At 42.9% G+C, this 18225-nt stretch overlaps 1 protein-coding gene across 1 annotated transcript in view; it reads right to left on the minus strand.

Moving 5' to 3' along the window:
• Positions 1 to 977: 977 nt before the first annotated feature.
• The window catches only part of RADX (RPA1 related single stranded DNA binding protein, X-linked), a 98321-nt gene continuing 81073 nt past the window's right edge, over positions 978 to 18225 (minus strand). Inside the window, 2 exon segments of the mRNA XM_040323822.1 lie at positions 978 to 2301; positions 13926 to 14075. Coding sequence (XP_040179756.1) covers positions 2165 to 2301; positions 13926 to 14075 — 287 coding nt within the window. The 3' untranslated portion in view covers positions 978 to 2164.

Consider the following 18225-nt stretch of genomic DNA (forward strand, 5'->3'; position numbering starts at 1 on the left):
TGGAGAGAAGCTCCTCTCCATTCATAAACTGAAGCATCGTAAACACAGGTTACTATGCTCAGTTATGTGAATGGACAGTCAGTGATCACTGACTCTGTTCATTCTGAAAAGGTAGGAGCCAGATTTAGTGGCACCTACCTCCGCTCTCCATCCTGACAGATCGAGGGGGTGGAGGAGGACATTGAACAGGACGAAGGGGCATACAGGGACAGTCAGCGGTGATCGGTGAGGCTTTGGGGTGAGTTACAAGCACTGATCACTGCTGTATAACTTTAACTAAAGCAGCTGAAAAGGGGGCAGATCAGTGCTTGCAACTCCCTTGATGCACCGATCACCCTGACTGCCCAGGTATTGGGTGAAGCATCGGAGCATTTCCCCGACTATAAGTACTCAGGGAAATGCTCGGTATCGGGACATCCCTAGTAAAAACCAATACATTTTTTTGCAATGAGTATACTTCAAGCTGAAATCCATGTAGATATATAAACAATTTAAATACAATTTACAAACAGATGGCAAAAGTAGATGCATTGGTCTAAATAGCCACCTCCTGTAATCCACTGTATAAGAGCACTCAGACTGAGAGGCAGGATGAGCACTAGAAGTAAACCAGGACTCGGCTCTATTCCACAGTGCAGCAGCTTAACACTGAAGGTGGCACGAGCAGAGTTATGGTCTCATCACTATACTGCTAATGCAACATTGTCCAACAGGCAGGATTGAACCCTAGACTAGGTCGAATTGTTCACCTGTAGTATAACCTGCAGAGGTGTTCAGGGTGGTCAATTGTAGCCAAAGGCTGTAGAGCAGGGATATGCAATTAGCGGACCTCCAGATGTTGCAAAACTACAATTCCCATCATGCCTCTGCCTCTGGGTGTCATGCTTGTGGCTGTCAGAGTCTTGCTATGCCTCATGGGACTTGTAGTTCTGCAACAGCTGGAGGTCCGCTAATTGCATATCCCTGCTGTAGAGCATTTCATAAATTACAAGGTACACCTCTAACCCAAGCACAACTAGAAACTATCACAACTTTGCACTGAATAGGCAATTAGTAACTTGCCCCTAATACAGCCTTTCATAAAGGGAAATAAATACACACAAAAGCAAGCTGAAAAAATAATGTAATATTAAATACGAATATACACTAAAAATGCTCTTGTATGCACTGCATACAACAAAAAGCATAAAAAAGGTGCAAAATTCAGAGGAACAATTAAAAACGTATTTTAAAAATAGTTTAACTGTAACAGCAATTTTTTTAAAAATATTTGATTTCAACTTTGGTCATCAGAGAAAAGAGAATGTGCCATCACTGAAAAACCAACTTTACACAAAAGTTATTTCAATAAATAATTTTTAAATGCTAAAAATAACTATTAAAATGGGAATGCATAGTCCTTTCAATGTATTTTTTGAATATGTAAACTATATAAATATGAACACCTTGGATGTAATCATCAAATGGTGTTAAGATTTTTAAAACACCTGTTCCCTAAACATAGCTATTAATTATTTGTACACAAGGCAATCATACTTGCTCATTACATACTATGCTTACCATTTTGCATTGCTGCACAGTGGTTTTTCTACAGAGCACCTGCTCAAGGTGCAAGTCTCAGAGTAGTTCAACCCATTGAAAATGCATCCTACGTCCTCTCAGCAGCTGGTAAACAGGGGGTTGGACAGCAAGATCCAAGTCAAATATAGAGCTCCCCCTCTGGTGGATAATCTACAACTCTCTATTACCTCTATAGTACAGTAACAAAGTATGGAAGTTGCAATCATGTAAAATTCTAATTAAATAATTACTTCAGGGTAAACACTGCACTAATAATTCAAGTATATGCTCATTGAAAAGACACCATACTTTACCATTGAAATGAATACGATAAAAAAAAAATCATCCTAAGAAAGAAAAAATAAAATACAATAGTATAAGCAGTACCAATAATTAAAACTACATGAAAATTTAGCCGATGCTTAATGCTCGAACATTGATGTCTTTAATGCCAATGGCTCATGATTAAAAAACAGAAAGGTTTGAAAAAAATAAAATATATATACACACACACACACACACACACATTTCTTCATGTTTAAAAAAAAAAACAATACAAGAAACCAAAGTTTATTACAATAACTTGGTAGCAAAAATGTTACAGTTATGCCAACTCCCCTCTGACAGGATAGTAAATTCGGTTTAGGAAAATCTCCACTTTTCCTTCTCCCAGGTGGCAAATGTCCAGGATACATATGGTATGCAGCCTATCCTGTGCACTGGAATACTTCACAAGTTCATCTGTACAAAAAAAAAAAAAAACACACACGTATGGCTACCAATCAATAACATACAAAGAAAAGGGCACCAAGATGCTCATAGGCATGAGATAATTGCATGTTCCTATGTAACACAAACTCAATAAATGACTGCACTGGTAATGCCCGGCCAAACATGAGAACAAAAGCTGCTTTTTTTGTTTAATCTGACTGCTATTCTCTTCAAGATTACTCTGTGGTAAGAGAGGTCTAGTTGGCTTTCTATTGCTATATTTAATGCCAATGATCAGTTTTAGAAAGTTTGCCTGGCCTTTAGCAACCAGAGTATTTTATCACATGCAAAAGCAGTATGGAAGAATAAACGTACAATTAAAAATTCAAATAAAAACCGTAAAAAGTAATTTCTTAAAGCGGAAGTAAACCCATCCATTTAACAGCTTTAAAAAAAAGTTACATTTACAGGAATGTAACACTCCCATTGGTTGTGCTCTCAACCAAACTGTTAAAACCATCCAATGGCTGGTGTCATAGCTGATCACATGTGCAGCATCATGGCAGTTGTAGCTCAAACAGAGGCCAAGATGGCAGCTTCCTTGGATGAAAACAATAGGAGGGTTTACTTCCACTTTAAAGTTTGCAAATTGTACTCCTGTATGGTTCTGGAATTCATTTAAAATCAGACATGGAACTGTCCTACATAGAAAACACACAAAATGTGTAAACCATAAATAAATCAACTATAAATGCCTCAAAAACTGAAAAAATGCTTAGTAATTTGGATGTTAAGCGTAATTGGGGACACTTTAATGCATTTTTGCTTTTTAGCAGTAGGCTTCTTTTTTTTTGTCACAGCAACTACTGTTTAATGGAAATTGAAATTTTATTAAAGGAGCACCTTAGAGTGGGGGGATGAAATGCGTTAAATCCCAATTAAACTTTTGTTTTAATTCAGCAAACTGCATTCCAAGTGCATGCTCAGTCTTGCAGTTTGAGTACGAAAGCTTGTGCCCAGCAATCAGCAAAGCCCATGCACCCTGCTGACATAGCTACATAGATTCCATGGATTACTTTCTAGGCTGAACGTTTCTCAGCTAGTACTATAAAAAAAATAGGCTTTCCAGATGCAATGGTGGACATTACGAGTCAATTTCCTAACTTTCAAGAGAACCACTAAATCCGAAAGGCCCATGTCTCTCAGGACTGTGGCTTTATTAATGTGGAAGGACCCAAGCAGTACCTGTCACGAGTACGACAGAGTACCATGTCCTCTTGGGCCAATTCAGTGTGCTGAGGATCACCGGAATGCCCTCCATCTGGCTACTGCAAAATAGGCAAGAGATAATCTGGAAGAGTGGAAGGCAAAGATCAGGATGTACTAATTCCATGAAGTCACAAGAGCTTTCACTACAAAGACCAGAAGGTCCCTGGACCTTAAAAAAAAAAAAAAAAAAAATCTGAACACAAAACAACACCCAACGGTGAGCCTATTTCTACAGATTAAGGCAGTGATCACCAAGTCTGTCTTTTCCATGCCCAGGATGTGGATGGCTGACCGGGCCAGAACCTGAATCTCTGACCAAGAAGAGTATCATGTTAGCTTCCCTTTGAGGGGTGCAACTTCTTGTGCCTCTTTAATGATTAATGTAGGCGATGGCTGAGGTGTGGTCTGACTGGATTCTCATTGGGTGTCCACATAATGCAGAAATCAAGTGCTGAATTAACAACAGAATTGCCCTGAGCCCCAGTAAGTTGATGGCAAGGTGAGCTTCCTCTGACAAAAAAAAAAAAAAAAAAGCATCTATGGGGCACTGTACTACTAAATACTCCCACAAATGTGGGCCATTGATTGCAACCAAGATTTGTCAATTTGCACACACAAAAAGATATGTTTCTTAACAAATTCTTTAAAGACCATGTTGCAAATATGAATACACCACAAAGGAAAGTGAGACAACAAAATCCGAATTAAGAATTAAACTATAGGCGAGTCCAATTATTCATTAAACCTGTGTCCAGCAGACAGTTGATTTTAAAAGGGCGTGAAGTGTTAATTATGTTTTTATGCCAAATATATTTCTCAGTTTTTCATCTAACTATGCAAATACCACTGGGTCAAATACCCAGACGGCACCCTAGGCACAGACCTTTACCGCAAGCCAACATCTGGAAACACGTTGCTTCATGCAACAAGTGCCGACCATTGGTATGCAGCATACCGCAATGCAATATTTGCGCCTACAGAGGAACGGCACTCTCGATTCAGATTTTCAAAAACAGGCCAATATGTTACGTGACCGGCTCCTTTTGAGAGGATATACACATACTAACCGTAGGAGAGCATTGAATTGTGCAATTGCCCATCCTCAAAGTTTCCTACTTTGCCCTTCACCCAAGCCCAAACAAGTTGAAACAGTTCAAATTATTACAAAATATTCTGCTCATCACCTCCAATTAAGGAAGATACTCTCCAACCATTGGCACTTGCTTACTGAGCTACCCCATAACTCGTTTTTCGGAGAGCCTTGTTAAGAGAAAGGCTAACCAACAGCCATGATCTTGAGGAGTACCTTCCAGTGTGGCAATTGTCCATGGATCCTTAAGGGCACCAGGATTGTGTAACCAAGTGGAGAGTTATTTGAACCGCGCTTCCATTCTAATTGTAGTATGATGGGGGTCATCTACCTCATGTTATATGCAGGTGTAACTCCTATTATGTGGGCAAAACAATTAGAAAACTTTGTCAGAGAATTGGCAATCATCTACACAATTCTAGCAGTGTTAAATTAACCACAGAAGGGGTGGGTTTTATTCCAGACTTCATTGCCCCCGACCACCCCCTTCCCTTCTCTTCGCCACTTCCTCTTTGCTCACCCCCTTCCCCCTCCCCCACTTTGTCACTGTCTTTTATGATAAACAAAAACTTTTACTTATACTGACTGTTTGTCTATCATAACCAAGATAGACCACTAACCTTCCCTTGAGTTGGGAGAGTGTGTTGGAGGACAGTTTCAGCAACTGTCCACAATCACCCCCCCCCCCCCTTTTTGTGCAACTATGCATGACTCGTAGCCTAATCAGCAGAACTAGTTCCCTTTGAGAACATTTTGACTTGTAAACACTGCTGGAATGCATCCTATGACTAACTCTTGTTCAGACCAGTATCAAAACAGTATATTCCCTATTGTTTTAACTATATATAAGCTCAGGATTTCTTCCGAATAAACCAAACATGTTTTGACCTCATCTTGTGTGGTGTCATTGTGTGTTCCCGGAGCTCTGTCGGGAGTTCCTCAGCCATCCGGTTCTGAAAGTCCCCAGCAAAACTGGTGTCAGAAGGTCGCGAGATGCAAGATAATCTAAGATGAATGAATTGCACTTTTTTTTTTTTGGTGCATTCTAACACCTTAGCTCTGATCAATTTTTCATTAAAAAAAAAAACACGGTCCCTAAAACAGGGTGGAAATGAAGATTTGTTTGGCACTAATCAGTTTGCATTCTGCATCCAAGTTTTGCAGGAGCTGCACAAGGTGCCATGTTTGTACGTGGCCGATGGCTGGGTAGCTCCCATTGTAACTGTATATTGCTTGTATTATATGCTGCATGCTTAAAGATAGATATATATATATATATATATATATATATATATATATATATATATATATATATATATATATATACATATATACACATATACATATACATATACATACACATATATACATATATACATACACACATACACACACATATATATATACACATATACACACACACACACACACCATTTATTTGTGAATGTGTGCTCCGACACTGCACTCTTGTGGTTGACCAGAGTGTCGGATGTCTCTCTAAAAGGAGATTTGACAGCTGATCCCATAGAGCAGCGGGTCTGAAAGAACACACATATACGTGCACGTAGAGATAGGAAAAGGAGAAACCATTTGGTACGGTGGCTTTCTCGCATCCTTATAGTGTGTTTAAGGCTTGGTTGAAAATGGGCTCCCAGGTTAGTAAATATGCAGAATATGTAGGAAGAGTGTCAAATTATTATGTTAATCGCGAGTTGATTATTTGGTGGGATGGACAGAGGCTATGGAGAACTACTGCTTTTATTACCCTTTTCCCCAGGAAGGGTCAAAGATGAGTTCCATATGAAAATGATAGAGGGACTTTGTCTTGGTGACAAGGCTGTTTTTTTTATCTTTCGGACCCGATCCAGCATGTAAGCAAACATCCAACAAGAGCATTATTGAATTGTGGAAAAGGTTTGTTAAGGTCTGGAAGGAAGAAGCAGGTTTAACTACAGAAACCAATATGGGGAAAAAAATGATGATACAAACATTTATTTCAGGATTAAAGCAAGAACAGGGCCTTCTGGTAAAGGAATTGATTTCAGAGTGGCCTTGTCTGAATATGAAGGGGTTTAATGAAAAAATGTTAGAAAAAGAAGCTGCAGCTTGTTTTGAAAGTAAAGGAAGTGATACTAAAATGTATTATCAAGGGGGATTAAAGCATTGCCGCCCCAGTCAGGGAAAGGTTAGAGAAAGGAATTCAGAGACAGATTGCAAGGGGTGGGAGAGGCAGAGGAAGAGCTTGCAGAAAACAGTTTTAATTCCAGACAGAAAGGACACTGGAGGAATTCAGTGCCCATACCCTCTGCGACAGAATGTGATGCATAATCTTCAGGAGAACACCCAACAAGCTCCCCTCACACAACCCTGAGCCATAGCACCCTCCCAGAACAAGCAAGGAGTGAGATATCCCCTGCAGTGGCCACAAGGTCAGCAACAATAGGGGTGTCCTGAAGGTACTATTACAGAATTCTCAGTTGTCTCTGAACACTGCAGAGATAATCCATATATTAGATATATATATATCGTATTTATCGCGGTATAACGCGCTCCCGCGTATACCGCGCACCCCTAAAGTTGCCCCGAATCCTGTGGAAAAAAAAGTTTTTTTTGTACTTAGTTTTGGTGTCTTGCGCGGCGGCCTTGTCGGGTCCGGCGTGCGTCTGCAGCTTCGGGTGTCCTCTTCGTCGGGTCCGGCGTCCGTCTGCGGCTTCGGGTGTCCTCTTCGTCGGGTGCGGCGTCCTTCCCGTGCCGAGTTTTGAATACTGCGCCTACATATACAGAGCGCAGTACACTCGTGTATTGTCGGCAACTCTCGCGCTGACGTCCTGTACGTCCAGGACGTGAGCGCGGAAGGAGCCGAGACTGCCCGACTATACCCGAGTACTGCGCTCGGTATATGTCGGCGCAGTATTCAAAACTTGGCGCGGGAAAGCGGGCATCGGCGTATACCGCGCACCCACGATTTTGCCCTGATTTTCAGGGCAAAAAAGTGAGCGGTATACGCCGATAGATAGATATATATATATATATATATATCTCTTTGTGTAGGGGAAGACACTATGCCTTTCCTCGTCGATACGGGGGCGACCCAGTCAACTATCTCCATGGATATGTATAATGGACAGAGAAAGAATGCTGAGCCTTTAATGTGAAAAAATGCCACAAGTAAAAAAGGTACCCCCCCAGTGTACCGATGGGGACTTTACCGGCAACTCTGTACATAATTAATTACAAGATTGTTTATTGGAAATTTAAAAAAATGGTGCATACATGATGATGTATGCACCAATTGTTTTAAATTTTCAACAAACAATCTTGCAACTATGTACTCTTGTGGAAATTTGTTGTCCCCCAGTGTCGTAGCTGTGGGTTCAAATAACACTTATAGCTTAGATGACTGCCAGAAGACTGATAAGGGCCTTATTTGTGCACATATGTCTCCAGAGTTTGAGCCATGTCTATTATCTGGGCCAGATGCTAATAATTGTACCTGGACTTTGTACCCACAAGGCTATAATGTGTTTTTTTGGAAGTAGGCCCACAACAGGTATGCATAGCAACAGAAGTAGGAGTAAATATAACTGAAGTAGATGTAGATGTAGATGTAGATGTGTGCAGCCTTTGCAGGCTGCACACACAAAAGTGCACTTGGAAGGGCAGTTGCTGTAAATCTGAGGGGTAGATCTGAAATGAGGGGAAGCTCATCTGTTTTTTATAATCCAATCATGTGCAAGCTAAAATGCTGTTTATTTTCCTTGCATGTCCCCCTCGGATCTACAGCGACTGCACTTCAAAGTGCAATGTCAAGTGCACTTTGCACTTGAAGTGCAAAGTGGATTTGCCTTTCGTAAATAACCCCCAATGTTTCATTATTGTATTGGCATAAACGAGTATGTTTTAGGAGTCACAGAACACTTTCAAAGTATCTACTAGAGACCAGATGCAAAATTGTAGAAATACTCAAACAAAATAAATCTTTGCAACATCTTAAAACATGTAAATCTGACAGTACATCAGGCAATTGTAAAAACTACCATAATGAGGGGTAAACTTGAAGCAGCCACTACTCAGTTGTCACAAGAAAAAAGACACCCATCATTCTTGGTATGATGTATTCACAGGATGGGCACCCATGGGAAGTGAGGTAGTCAAAACCTTTCTACCCACTTGTTGTCTGTTTTTTCGGTGGCACTTGTACTGTATAATTGCTATTTGATATGTACTATAAAGAGAAAAATTAACAAAACGATTACAAAGGTTGATGATCGAGCCTGGGCAAGCGTATTACCAAAATAATGTGAAATAATTCACGATAAGAGGGGATTGATGGGTTAATTAGGGGTAAACCTCTTCCTGTTTTATGCTGTCAGCAATGGCACGACTAAACAGCCACCTGCAAAACATAGCGGCCGAAAGAAGCATCCGAAGATGCACTCACATCAACCTTGTAGAATTTGGTGAAAGTGTGAACGGACAACCAAGTCGCCGCCTTACACACCTGGGAAACAGGTGCTTGATGTCGGAAAGCCCAAGAGGCACCTATAACCCTGGTCGAATGCGCCGTGACAGGAAAGGGGAGCGCCCGACCTTTTATGGCGTAAGCCTGAATCACGATCTGTCGTATCCACCTCGAGATGGTGGCCGACGAGACCGCAAGGCTCTTCTTAGGACCAGCCACCGAACCAGTGAGTCTGACCTCCGGAACGGAGCAGTAACAGACAAGTATACTCTGAGCTCGGACAACGTTCAAGAAATGCAATGCCGCCTCCTTAGGATGCGATGGACGAGGACACAAGGCGCAGCACCACCCTATCCTTGTGGAAGACCACATAGGGAGCCTTGCATGACAAGGCTGCCAGCTCAGAAACCCGTCTAACTGATGTAACAGCCACCAAAAAGACCACTTTCTGAACAAGTGTCAACAAGGGAATCTCCCTAATGTTTTCAAACGGTGGTTTCTGAAGCACCGAGAGGGCCAGGTTCAGGTCCCACGGAGGTAGTGGAGGACGGACCGGAGGGGCCACATGCCGAACCCCCTACACAAACGTACTCACCAGAGAGTGAGCCGCCAGGGGTTGCTGAAAAAAAAAAGACAGTCAGGGCAGAAATCTGCCCCTTAATCGAACTTAAGGCAAGCTTTTGGTCCACCAGTTTTGGAAACACCTTAGCAGTGCAGGTTGCCTTACGGAACCTAAAGGGGACCGGTGCTTCTGCAGACCGCTCTATTTTTAGAGTATCTCGCACTGCGGTGATAAGGTCACTTAGCTATCGCGTGCTGACCTGGGTCCGGAGTCATCCTCATTGTCTGCCTGATCTCGGTCCACATCCTCAGATACATCACAGCCAGGGTCATGAGCCGTAGCTGGACCTGACTCCGCAGCAGGGCTGTCCCCAGAAGATTGCGGGGGAGGGGTGCTTTTTACCCCCCGTGTTCCCACCTTGGCAACAAAAGCATCTAGGATTGCCGACATAGCGTCCGAAACATCAAGTGCAGGGGCATCAATTGCTAGCTCAGGTGTTTCAGGGGAAAAGCCATGCTGACCCACGCGCCCAAGACCCACAGGGACTCCAAGGCAAGGTACAACAGCCCACCCTCCCAGCTGCCACAGAGATGAGGGAGAGATGCTAACAATTGTACCTGGACAGAGGGCTCACCACCCTGGACGGTACCGCACAGCTGCCGTCCCCTTCCTACTGAGCAGCTCCTTGCAGCTGCCTGTGTCACTCTGCAGACTTGCACCGTTTTAATACACCTCTAGAGGCCAAAAGCCCCCGCAAAATGGCCGCCAATCGGCCGTACTGTTAAACGGTGTGGACCGCAAGAAAAAGGCCGCCGAGCGGCAGCTAGAGGCCAGAACAGGCGTGGACCACAGGAAAATGGCCGCCTACAGCATGGAGGGAGAAACACACAGGTAAGCAAACTGACACTCTTAATGGCAGCCCACTAGCACCCCCTAAGTGGAGTACAGCGCAGTTCCTGTCCATAGTTGGAGTCCCCCCAGGTGAACCCCTGGCCCTCGGTAGCCAGCCTAGCCCAGGGAGGAGGGAAGGGAGGGAAGAGGGAGGAAAGGAATTAGAATAGGACCCCCTACTCGACATCCCTGGGAATGTCTAGCTATGTCCTCCTGCCAAAGCAGGGGATTACTACTTACCCTTCCTGCATGGATTATGCTTGAAGCATCCCAGACAGACAATCTTCCGCGCAGTTACGGAGGCGACTGTCGGCCCGACACGCTCTGACTCGGCCATAAAGACCGGTCATATGCGCGTCCTGAAGCGTGTAGCTCACCCACCACCCGTAAAGCGACGGGCATGTCGTGGATGACCCAGCGCGTAGCTACGGTCAGCACACGCTCGATGGCTGAAACTGGGGAGACTACAAGAGTCTGGAATCCAGCCCGTCACCCAGTTGGCAGTTGATCGCAGAACACAGGAACAAACAAAAAAAAATGTATAAAAAATAAAACCTCCAGGCCTATGGCCCTGAAGGGAGCCATGTCATTCTCCTTTCCTAGGCAAAAAAAAAAAAACTGAGCTGCGAGATGCAGAGAGAGGGGTTATACCTAGAAGCACCGCCCCCCCGGGCGGTACTGTATGTTGAGTGATGTGTAACACTTTCTATAAGTTTCTGCCTAGTCACTCCTGAATGAAGGCCAATACCCACTTTGTCAAGACTAAGGCTGTGTCCGTCCATGAACGAAAGTGAAATTTCTTTATACAAGACTACAAGGTGATCAGCAAAGCTTTACTCATCAGTCAGAATGATGTAGCAAAAGTGATACAAACATTTAACAAAGATGAAACTGTAACCATCTCACAGACATCCAGGCCAACCACGAAAGTCAACACCTCGACACGAGTGTCTTCCGAGGAGAAGGGTTGAAGAAAATCGGCATGCAAGTTTATTAAAGAAGTAGAAAGCCAGACTAGTGATTTTTTCCATTGACACAATACAGCGTACACTGCAGAGAAATGGCATGCATAGGTTTCGTCCACAAAGGAAGCCTCTCCCAAAGCCCACGCATAAAAAAGCTTGCATAGAATTTGCCAGGGCCCATGCTGAAAAAGAGGACTACTGGGACTCTGTACTCTGGAGTGATGAGACCAATATAAATGGTTTTTGGATAAATAAAGCACGGTGCCTACAGTGAAACATGGTGGTGGCAGTGTCCTTCTGTGGGGCTGTATGATTGCTTATGTTGAAGAGCTGCATTTCATTGATAGCATCATGAATTTACAGATGTACTGCTCTATATTGAAAGAGAACATCCCATCATCACTTCGTGCCCTTAGTCGTCATCCATTTTTCCAACATAACAAAGATCCAAAACACACATCTTTAAGTCACTGTTGCATTCCTGAAGAACAACAGGGTGAAAGTGATTCAGTGGCCAAGTACATCTCCTAAACTGAACCCAACCGAACACCTATGGGGAATACTGAAGAGACAGGTTGAGCATCACTCTATCCAGCATTCAGGCTCTAAAAGAGGTCGTTCTTGAAGAATGGAAAAAAGATAGATGTTGCAATATGTCGCCATTCGTCAACTTGTTCATTTCATGCCTAGAAGGCTTGGTGCTGTCCATACAAATCATGGAGGTCATACAAAATACTGTACTAAATGTAGTAGTTTTCGATGTGGTGTGTATTCATTTTTGCATAAAGTAATTTGAGCAAAACTGAAGATTTTGCAATCTAAGTTATATTAATAACCTAACTTTCATGCAAATATATATACCAGACAGAGAACCAGAAGCTGTTGCTCATCCAAACTTCCTACTTGCAAAGAGGAAGAGGCATGGAAGGTATGCAGCCTCCATAACCTCGATAAAGGTGCCAATTTGGGGAATGCATGCGATCGTCAGGTCCCATGTACCCCAAAGGGGGTCCCAAGGATTGGTGGGCCTACCTGGGCTAAATAGTTAAAGGACTTCCACCTCAACAAAAATTCAGTGGACAGAACTATCCAGTAATTAACCCTATTCAGGCTTCACCTTATATGATGGGCATACAGCCTACATGGGTCTTCAGAGACAGGACTCTGGAAGCTGCAGTGGCTACAGTGCAGTTGCTAATAGAGATAAGGACCTCCATAGAAGGGAAGCTTGATTTAGTAGGAGACAAAAAAAGGGGGGGGGTGTTTATTACACAAGGACACTTGCAAAAAAAAAAAAAAAATTAAGCCAACTGGAGGTGGAGGTCTATGCAGCCAATTGTTTTTTTAGCCAGTGTCACCAGCATATAACCAACTCATAATGATTAAAGGGATTAAAGTGTCCTAAACTGTGCAACTAGAAGACAATGACAACTTTGAACTCCATCTGTTCGCTGCATATTAAAAAAGAAAATGGAGTACAAAACCACTATACAGTCCCCTCACATTACTTAAAGGGGACTTTGATGCCAAAGTAAAGATACATACCAGCAGAGCCTGAGACGTCAGGAGCCACCAGGAGATTGAAAGACACACTCATACGCGGTTACCTTACAGTGGTAAGGTAAGGGGACACCTATACCACAAGTTGCAAGGAGAACCAGCAACCACCTATCATTAGCACTCCATACCAGAGATTGACTACTAGCACCAGCACCTTCACCCCGATTACTGTGCACACACAGCCATCCATCCAGCTTGCACCTTAAGGACATTATCTGCACTGCATTTTTTTTTTTGGCTCATTTTTATGGAATTTAAGTGCAAATTTATCTATTTATGGTAGCATATGTCACATGATGATGATTTTATGAGTTTTATTTTCACATCTATTTTGTGGTACACTTTTCACAGTATTTGGACATTTTATTAGTCCATCGTTTATACTGTCACAGCTGATTATTTATATTTTATTGATGCCATTTTGACCATTCACTTATTGCCTTTCAAGTGTACCTGTCACGTGAGCACATTTGCACTTTATCACCTATTTATGCACAGCGCAGCACTAGTTCTACATTTACCCTTACCAGAGTCTTAATACTACCTTCAGTGCTTGCTGCAGTACCCCACCTTTTAGACTTGGCCAGCACGGGAATATCTTTTTATCAATTCTGAGTTACACATACATGGTTGAAAATCTCTCTCTTTTATAAAACCAAGGTTGAGAATCGCTTTAATGCACATAATGCAGATTCTATAAAATATATTAAACAGCAATAAAGAGGAGTTGAACACACCTGGGGCTCATTTTGAGAGACAAAAGGGTTCATTCAAACAACAAAATTACATTATGGGTATGATAGGAGCAACTCACTCCACTTTCTTTGCAATTAAAAACAGGGCTTCTTGCCATACCTTTAAGAGACAGCCAGTGATGATCCTGGGTTTCGACATTCCAATCTAGATTAAGGCACTGCATATTGTTGGGAAGGCAATTTGGGCCAAACAGACTGAAGTTCTTATATACAGGCACAGACACGTCTATTGCTAGATCATGATTTATACCTGTTAAGACAGCAACAAAGATGTCCATTTATCATTGTAGAGGAGAGATTCTCTGCTCTCTTTCAGTTTTGAAATTGGATACAGATATGACAAATGAGTACACCAATAAACATACATACAAATGTCTAAAAAGAAACTGTCTTGCATATACTATAGGATAGGGAAGCACTATACTTGTTCTTTTTAAAGAGATACATACATTTTATCACTTACATCATTATGCAATTGTGAATTACACAAGTTAAAACAGTAAAATTGGGCTCTCCTGTCCGACCAGGTTCCCAAGACAGAGTGAGAGAAACGTCCATGGTTCCTCCCACTCTGACCTCATTAATCAGAAATGGATGAGGATTTTGTCACTTCTAGTTTGCTTACAAGCCATGATTACCAGCTTGTAAAAGCATTTGTTTAAACAGATCTTGGATGCTTTTGAGAGCAGAGGAGAGATCTGGGGTCTATTAGACCCCAGATTTCTTCAAAGGGAGGATCTTTTAATCACAAAAGGACCTTCACACTATTATCTTGCAAAAGTGAGTAAACCCCTCACATTTCTGTAAATATTTTATTATATCTTTTCATGCGACAACACTGAAGTAATGACACTCTGCTACACTGTAAAGTAGTGAGTGTACAGCTTTTATAACAGTGTAAAATTGCTGTCCCCTCAAAATAACTCAAACCAATTTGGACATTTTCACTCAGGGGTGTACTCACTTTTGTTGGCAGCGGTTTAGACATTAATCGCTGTGTGTTGAGTTAAATTTGAGAGGACAGCAAATTTAAACTGTTATATGAGCTCTACACTCACTACTTACATTGTAGCAATGTGTCATTTCTTCAGTGTTGTCACATAAAAAGATATAATAAAAATTACAAAAATGTGGAGGGGTGTACTCACTTTTGTGAGTGAGTGTGTATGCACATACATATACACACAAAAATACACATATAGACACAGCTGACCTGTGACATCAATGTTTAAAAAGCAAACGTGCATTTCATTTATATTTATCAGTGCAAAAGATTAAAGTGCTATGCAAAAAAGTCCATAAAAAGTGTCCAACCAGTCCTCAAAAAATACTTAAAGCGGTGTTTCACCCTAAAAACAAATTTCTAGCATGCCATCAAGCATACTAGCGCGATCTACAGTACACCTTTCTTTTATTTTTTGGCGCCGTACTTACAGTTTACTGCCGTAGTGACGTTTCAGACTCCCCGCGGGGAATGGGCGTTCCTATGCAGAGGGAAGATGATTGACGGCAGGCTATGGCGCGTCACGCTCCCCGAAGATAGCCGAAATAGGACTTGCCTCTTCACGGTGCTATACGGTGCCTGCGCACAGACATCGGAGCTGACTGCGCAGGCGCCGTGAAGAGGCAAGTCCTATTTCGGCCATCTTCGGGGAGCGTGACGCGCCATAGCCGGCCGTCAATCATCTTCCCTCTGCATGGGAACGCCCATTCCCCGCGGGGAGTCTGAAACTTCACTACGGCAGTAAACTAAGTACAGCGCCAAAAAATAAAAGAAAGGTGTACTGTAGATCGCGCTAGTATGCTTGATGGCATGCTAGAAAAAAAAAAAAAGTTTTTTTAGAGTGAACCCCCGCTTTAAACAAACGTGTCACAGTGCTATGCATATACTAAAAGTGCTGTAGCGCTGTGAAAATAGTTCATAATCCATCTTCAAAATTTGGACAAAACGATATGCAAAACTTCTTTGAAATGTTTCACCGTGCAGTGCAAACTATTTTCAACGCTTTTCCAATCCGTCAATAACTTGCTCCACTACCTTTGCCACACAGGAGAACTCGCCAGATTTCCATGACCACCCACTGCAGGTAAGTCATGTAAAGCATGTTGTTATAATAGGACTCCCAATTGTTCTGGCCTTCCCCCTCTGTTGTGCAGCCCAGCAATCATCTCACCAGCATGGCCAATGGGACATTACATAAAAGAGCAAAGGGGGCCAACGTAGTGCAAAGCCTTCAACATTTATTGCATTAAAATACACACAATGCTCCTACTCACATTAAACTGTGCTATAGCTTGCACTGAAGGGTAGAAGCAATATAGATACTTTAAAATCCACTGCAGTGCAATCCTCTATTCGTCACATGTAAGTTGCATTACCACTCTCGCCGACTCCTTCCTAGTTTCTCCAAGGTGTCGGTGAGAGTGGTAATGCAGCTTAAACATAAATGTGACGAATAGAGGATTGCACTGCAGTGAACTTTAAAGTACCTATATCGCTTATACCCCTTGGTGCGAGGTATAGCACTGTTAAATAAGAGTAGGAGCATTATGTGTTTTTAATGCAATAAACGTTGAAGGTTTTACACTACGTCGGCCCCCTTTGCTCTTTTATGTAACCCTAAAGGGCGATGCTGGTGAGAGGATTGCTGGCTGAACAACACAGAGGATGAAGGGTAGAACAAATAGCAGTCTTATTATACTGTAACATAACTTACCTGTAGTGGGTGGTCATGAAAATCTGGCGAGTTGTCCTGTGTGGTAAGCACATTATTGGCGGATTGGAGAATCATTGAAAATTGTTTGCGCAGCACGGTGGCACCATTTTATTCCATAAACATTTTATCTAAGATTATTATGAGAATTACAATTACCACAACAAACAAATATCAAAATGACAAGGTGCGTGTCCATTAGGGGTGCGCATCTTCACTGGGCTCACAATTCGATTGCGATTTTCTGGTCAACGATTCAATTCGATTCCGCGATGCATCACAATTGCGGATGCGCTTCCACTTCCGCTTGGGCTGCCTAGGTGGCCCTTCCTCAAAGCAATCTTCTGGGACACATCACAGGTCCCAGAACATTGCCCGGCTATGCAGGACAGCTCAGTGAGACATGCGCACCCGGCTGTGAAGGTGGAAGCTGTCACAGCCGGATTCCCACAGTAGAATTGCCAGCGCCGTGGACAGGCAGGGGAGAGCATGGAGTGTTCGGGTGGCCACGTCGCTGGATTGTGGGACAGGTGAGTGTCTTTATTTAAAGTCAGAAGATACACTTTTTTTGTAGCTGCTGACTTTAAACAAAACATTTACCGGAACTGCTTTGAATTAAAAATAACCTCACTCCCTTAAAGCGGAGTTCCACCCAGTGGAACTTCCGCTTTAAGCACTCCTTGCCCCCTGACATGCAATATTTGACATGTCATTTTTTAGAGGTGGGGGGGGGGGGGGCGTAACCTCTTTTTATAGTCAGACTTCCTGTCCCACTGTCCCCGCCACCTAGGAGGCGACTCCTCTTGCCCTAGGAGATACCTTTTTTCACTTCTCAATGCATTGCAATAAACATTTGAGAAAAAGAAAAAAAACACGCAATAAGCGTTTGATTGGTTTGTGCAAAAGTTATAGCGTTTACAAAATAGGGGATAGTTTTATGGCATTTTTTTTTTTTTTTTACTAGTAATGGTGGCGACCAGCGATTTTTTTCATGACTGCGACATTATGGCAGACACAGACACTTGACACATTTTTGGGACCATTGTAATTTTTACAACGAAAAGTGCTATAAAAATGCACCGATTACTGTGAAAATGACAATGGCAGTGAAGGGGTTAACCACTAGGGGCGCTAAGTGTGCACTAAGGGAGGGATTCTTACTGAAGAGAGGCGTGGCTGGACGTGTGGCATCACTGATCGTCTTTCCCTATAACAGGGAACAGACGATCAGTGATGAGTCACAGAGAACGGGGAAGGTTACACTCACCTCTCCCTGTTCTTCAGCTCCTGTGACCCCCCCATCGCGGGACACCGGCGGCGATCGGGTCCATGGAGCTTTCAGACCGGGTCGCGAGCACGCCAGCGGCGGTGTGCGCGTGACCCATGGCTGGGATCTTAAAGGGCAACGTACCTCTGCCCAGCCGCGCCATTCTGCCGACGTATATCGGCGTTAGGCGGTCCTTAAGTGTTAAAAAAAAAAAAAAAAAAAACACAAACACACAGGCATTTTTTAACCACTTGCTGACCGCTTCACGAACATATAGGTTGGCAGAATGGCTCGTGTGGGCAAAGCAACATACCTGTACGTTGCTTTGAAAATCCCGCCACACGCCGTGACCGTGGACTCGATGTCCACCAGTGTCCCGATATAATGGCAGCGCTTCTCTCATGAAGAAGTCACTGTAA

This window comes from Rana temporaria, chromosome 9 (genome assembly GCF_905171775.1).
Source record: "Rana temporaria chromosome 9, aRanTem1.1, whole genome shotgun sequence".
Taxonomy (NCBI): Eukaryota; Metazoa; Chordata; class Amphibia; order Anura; family Ranidae; genus Rana; species Rana temporaria.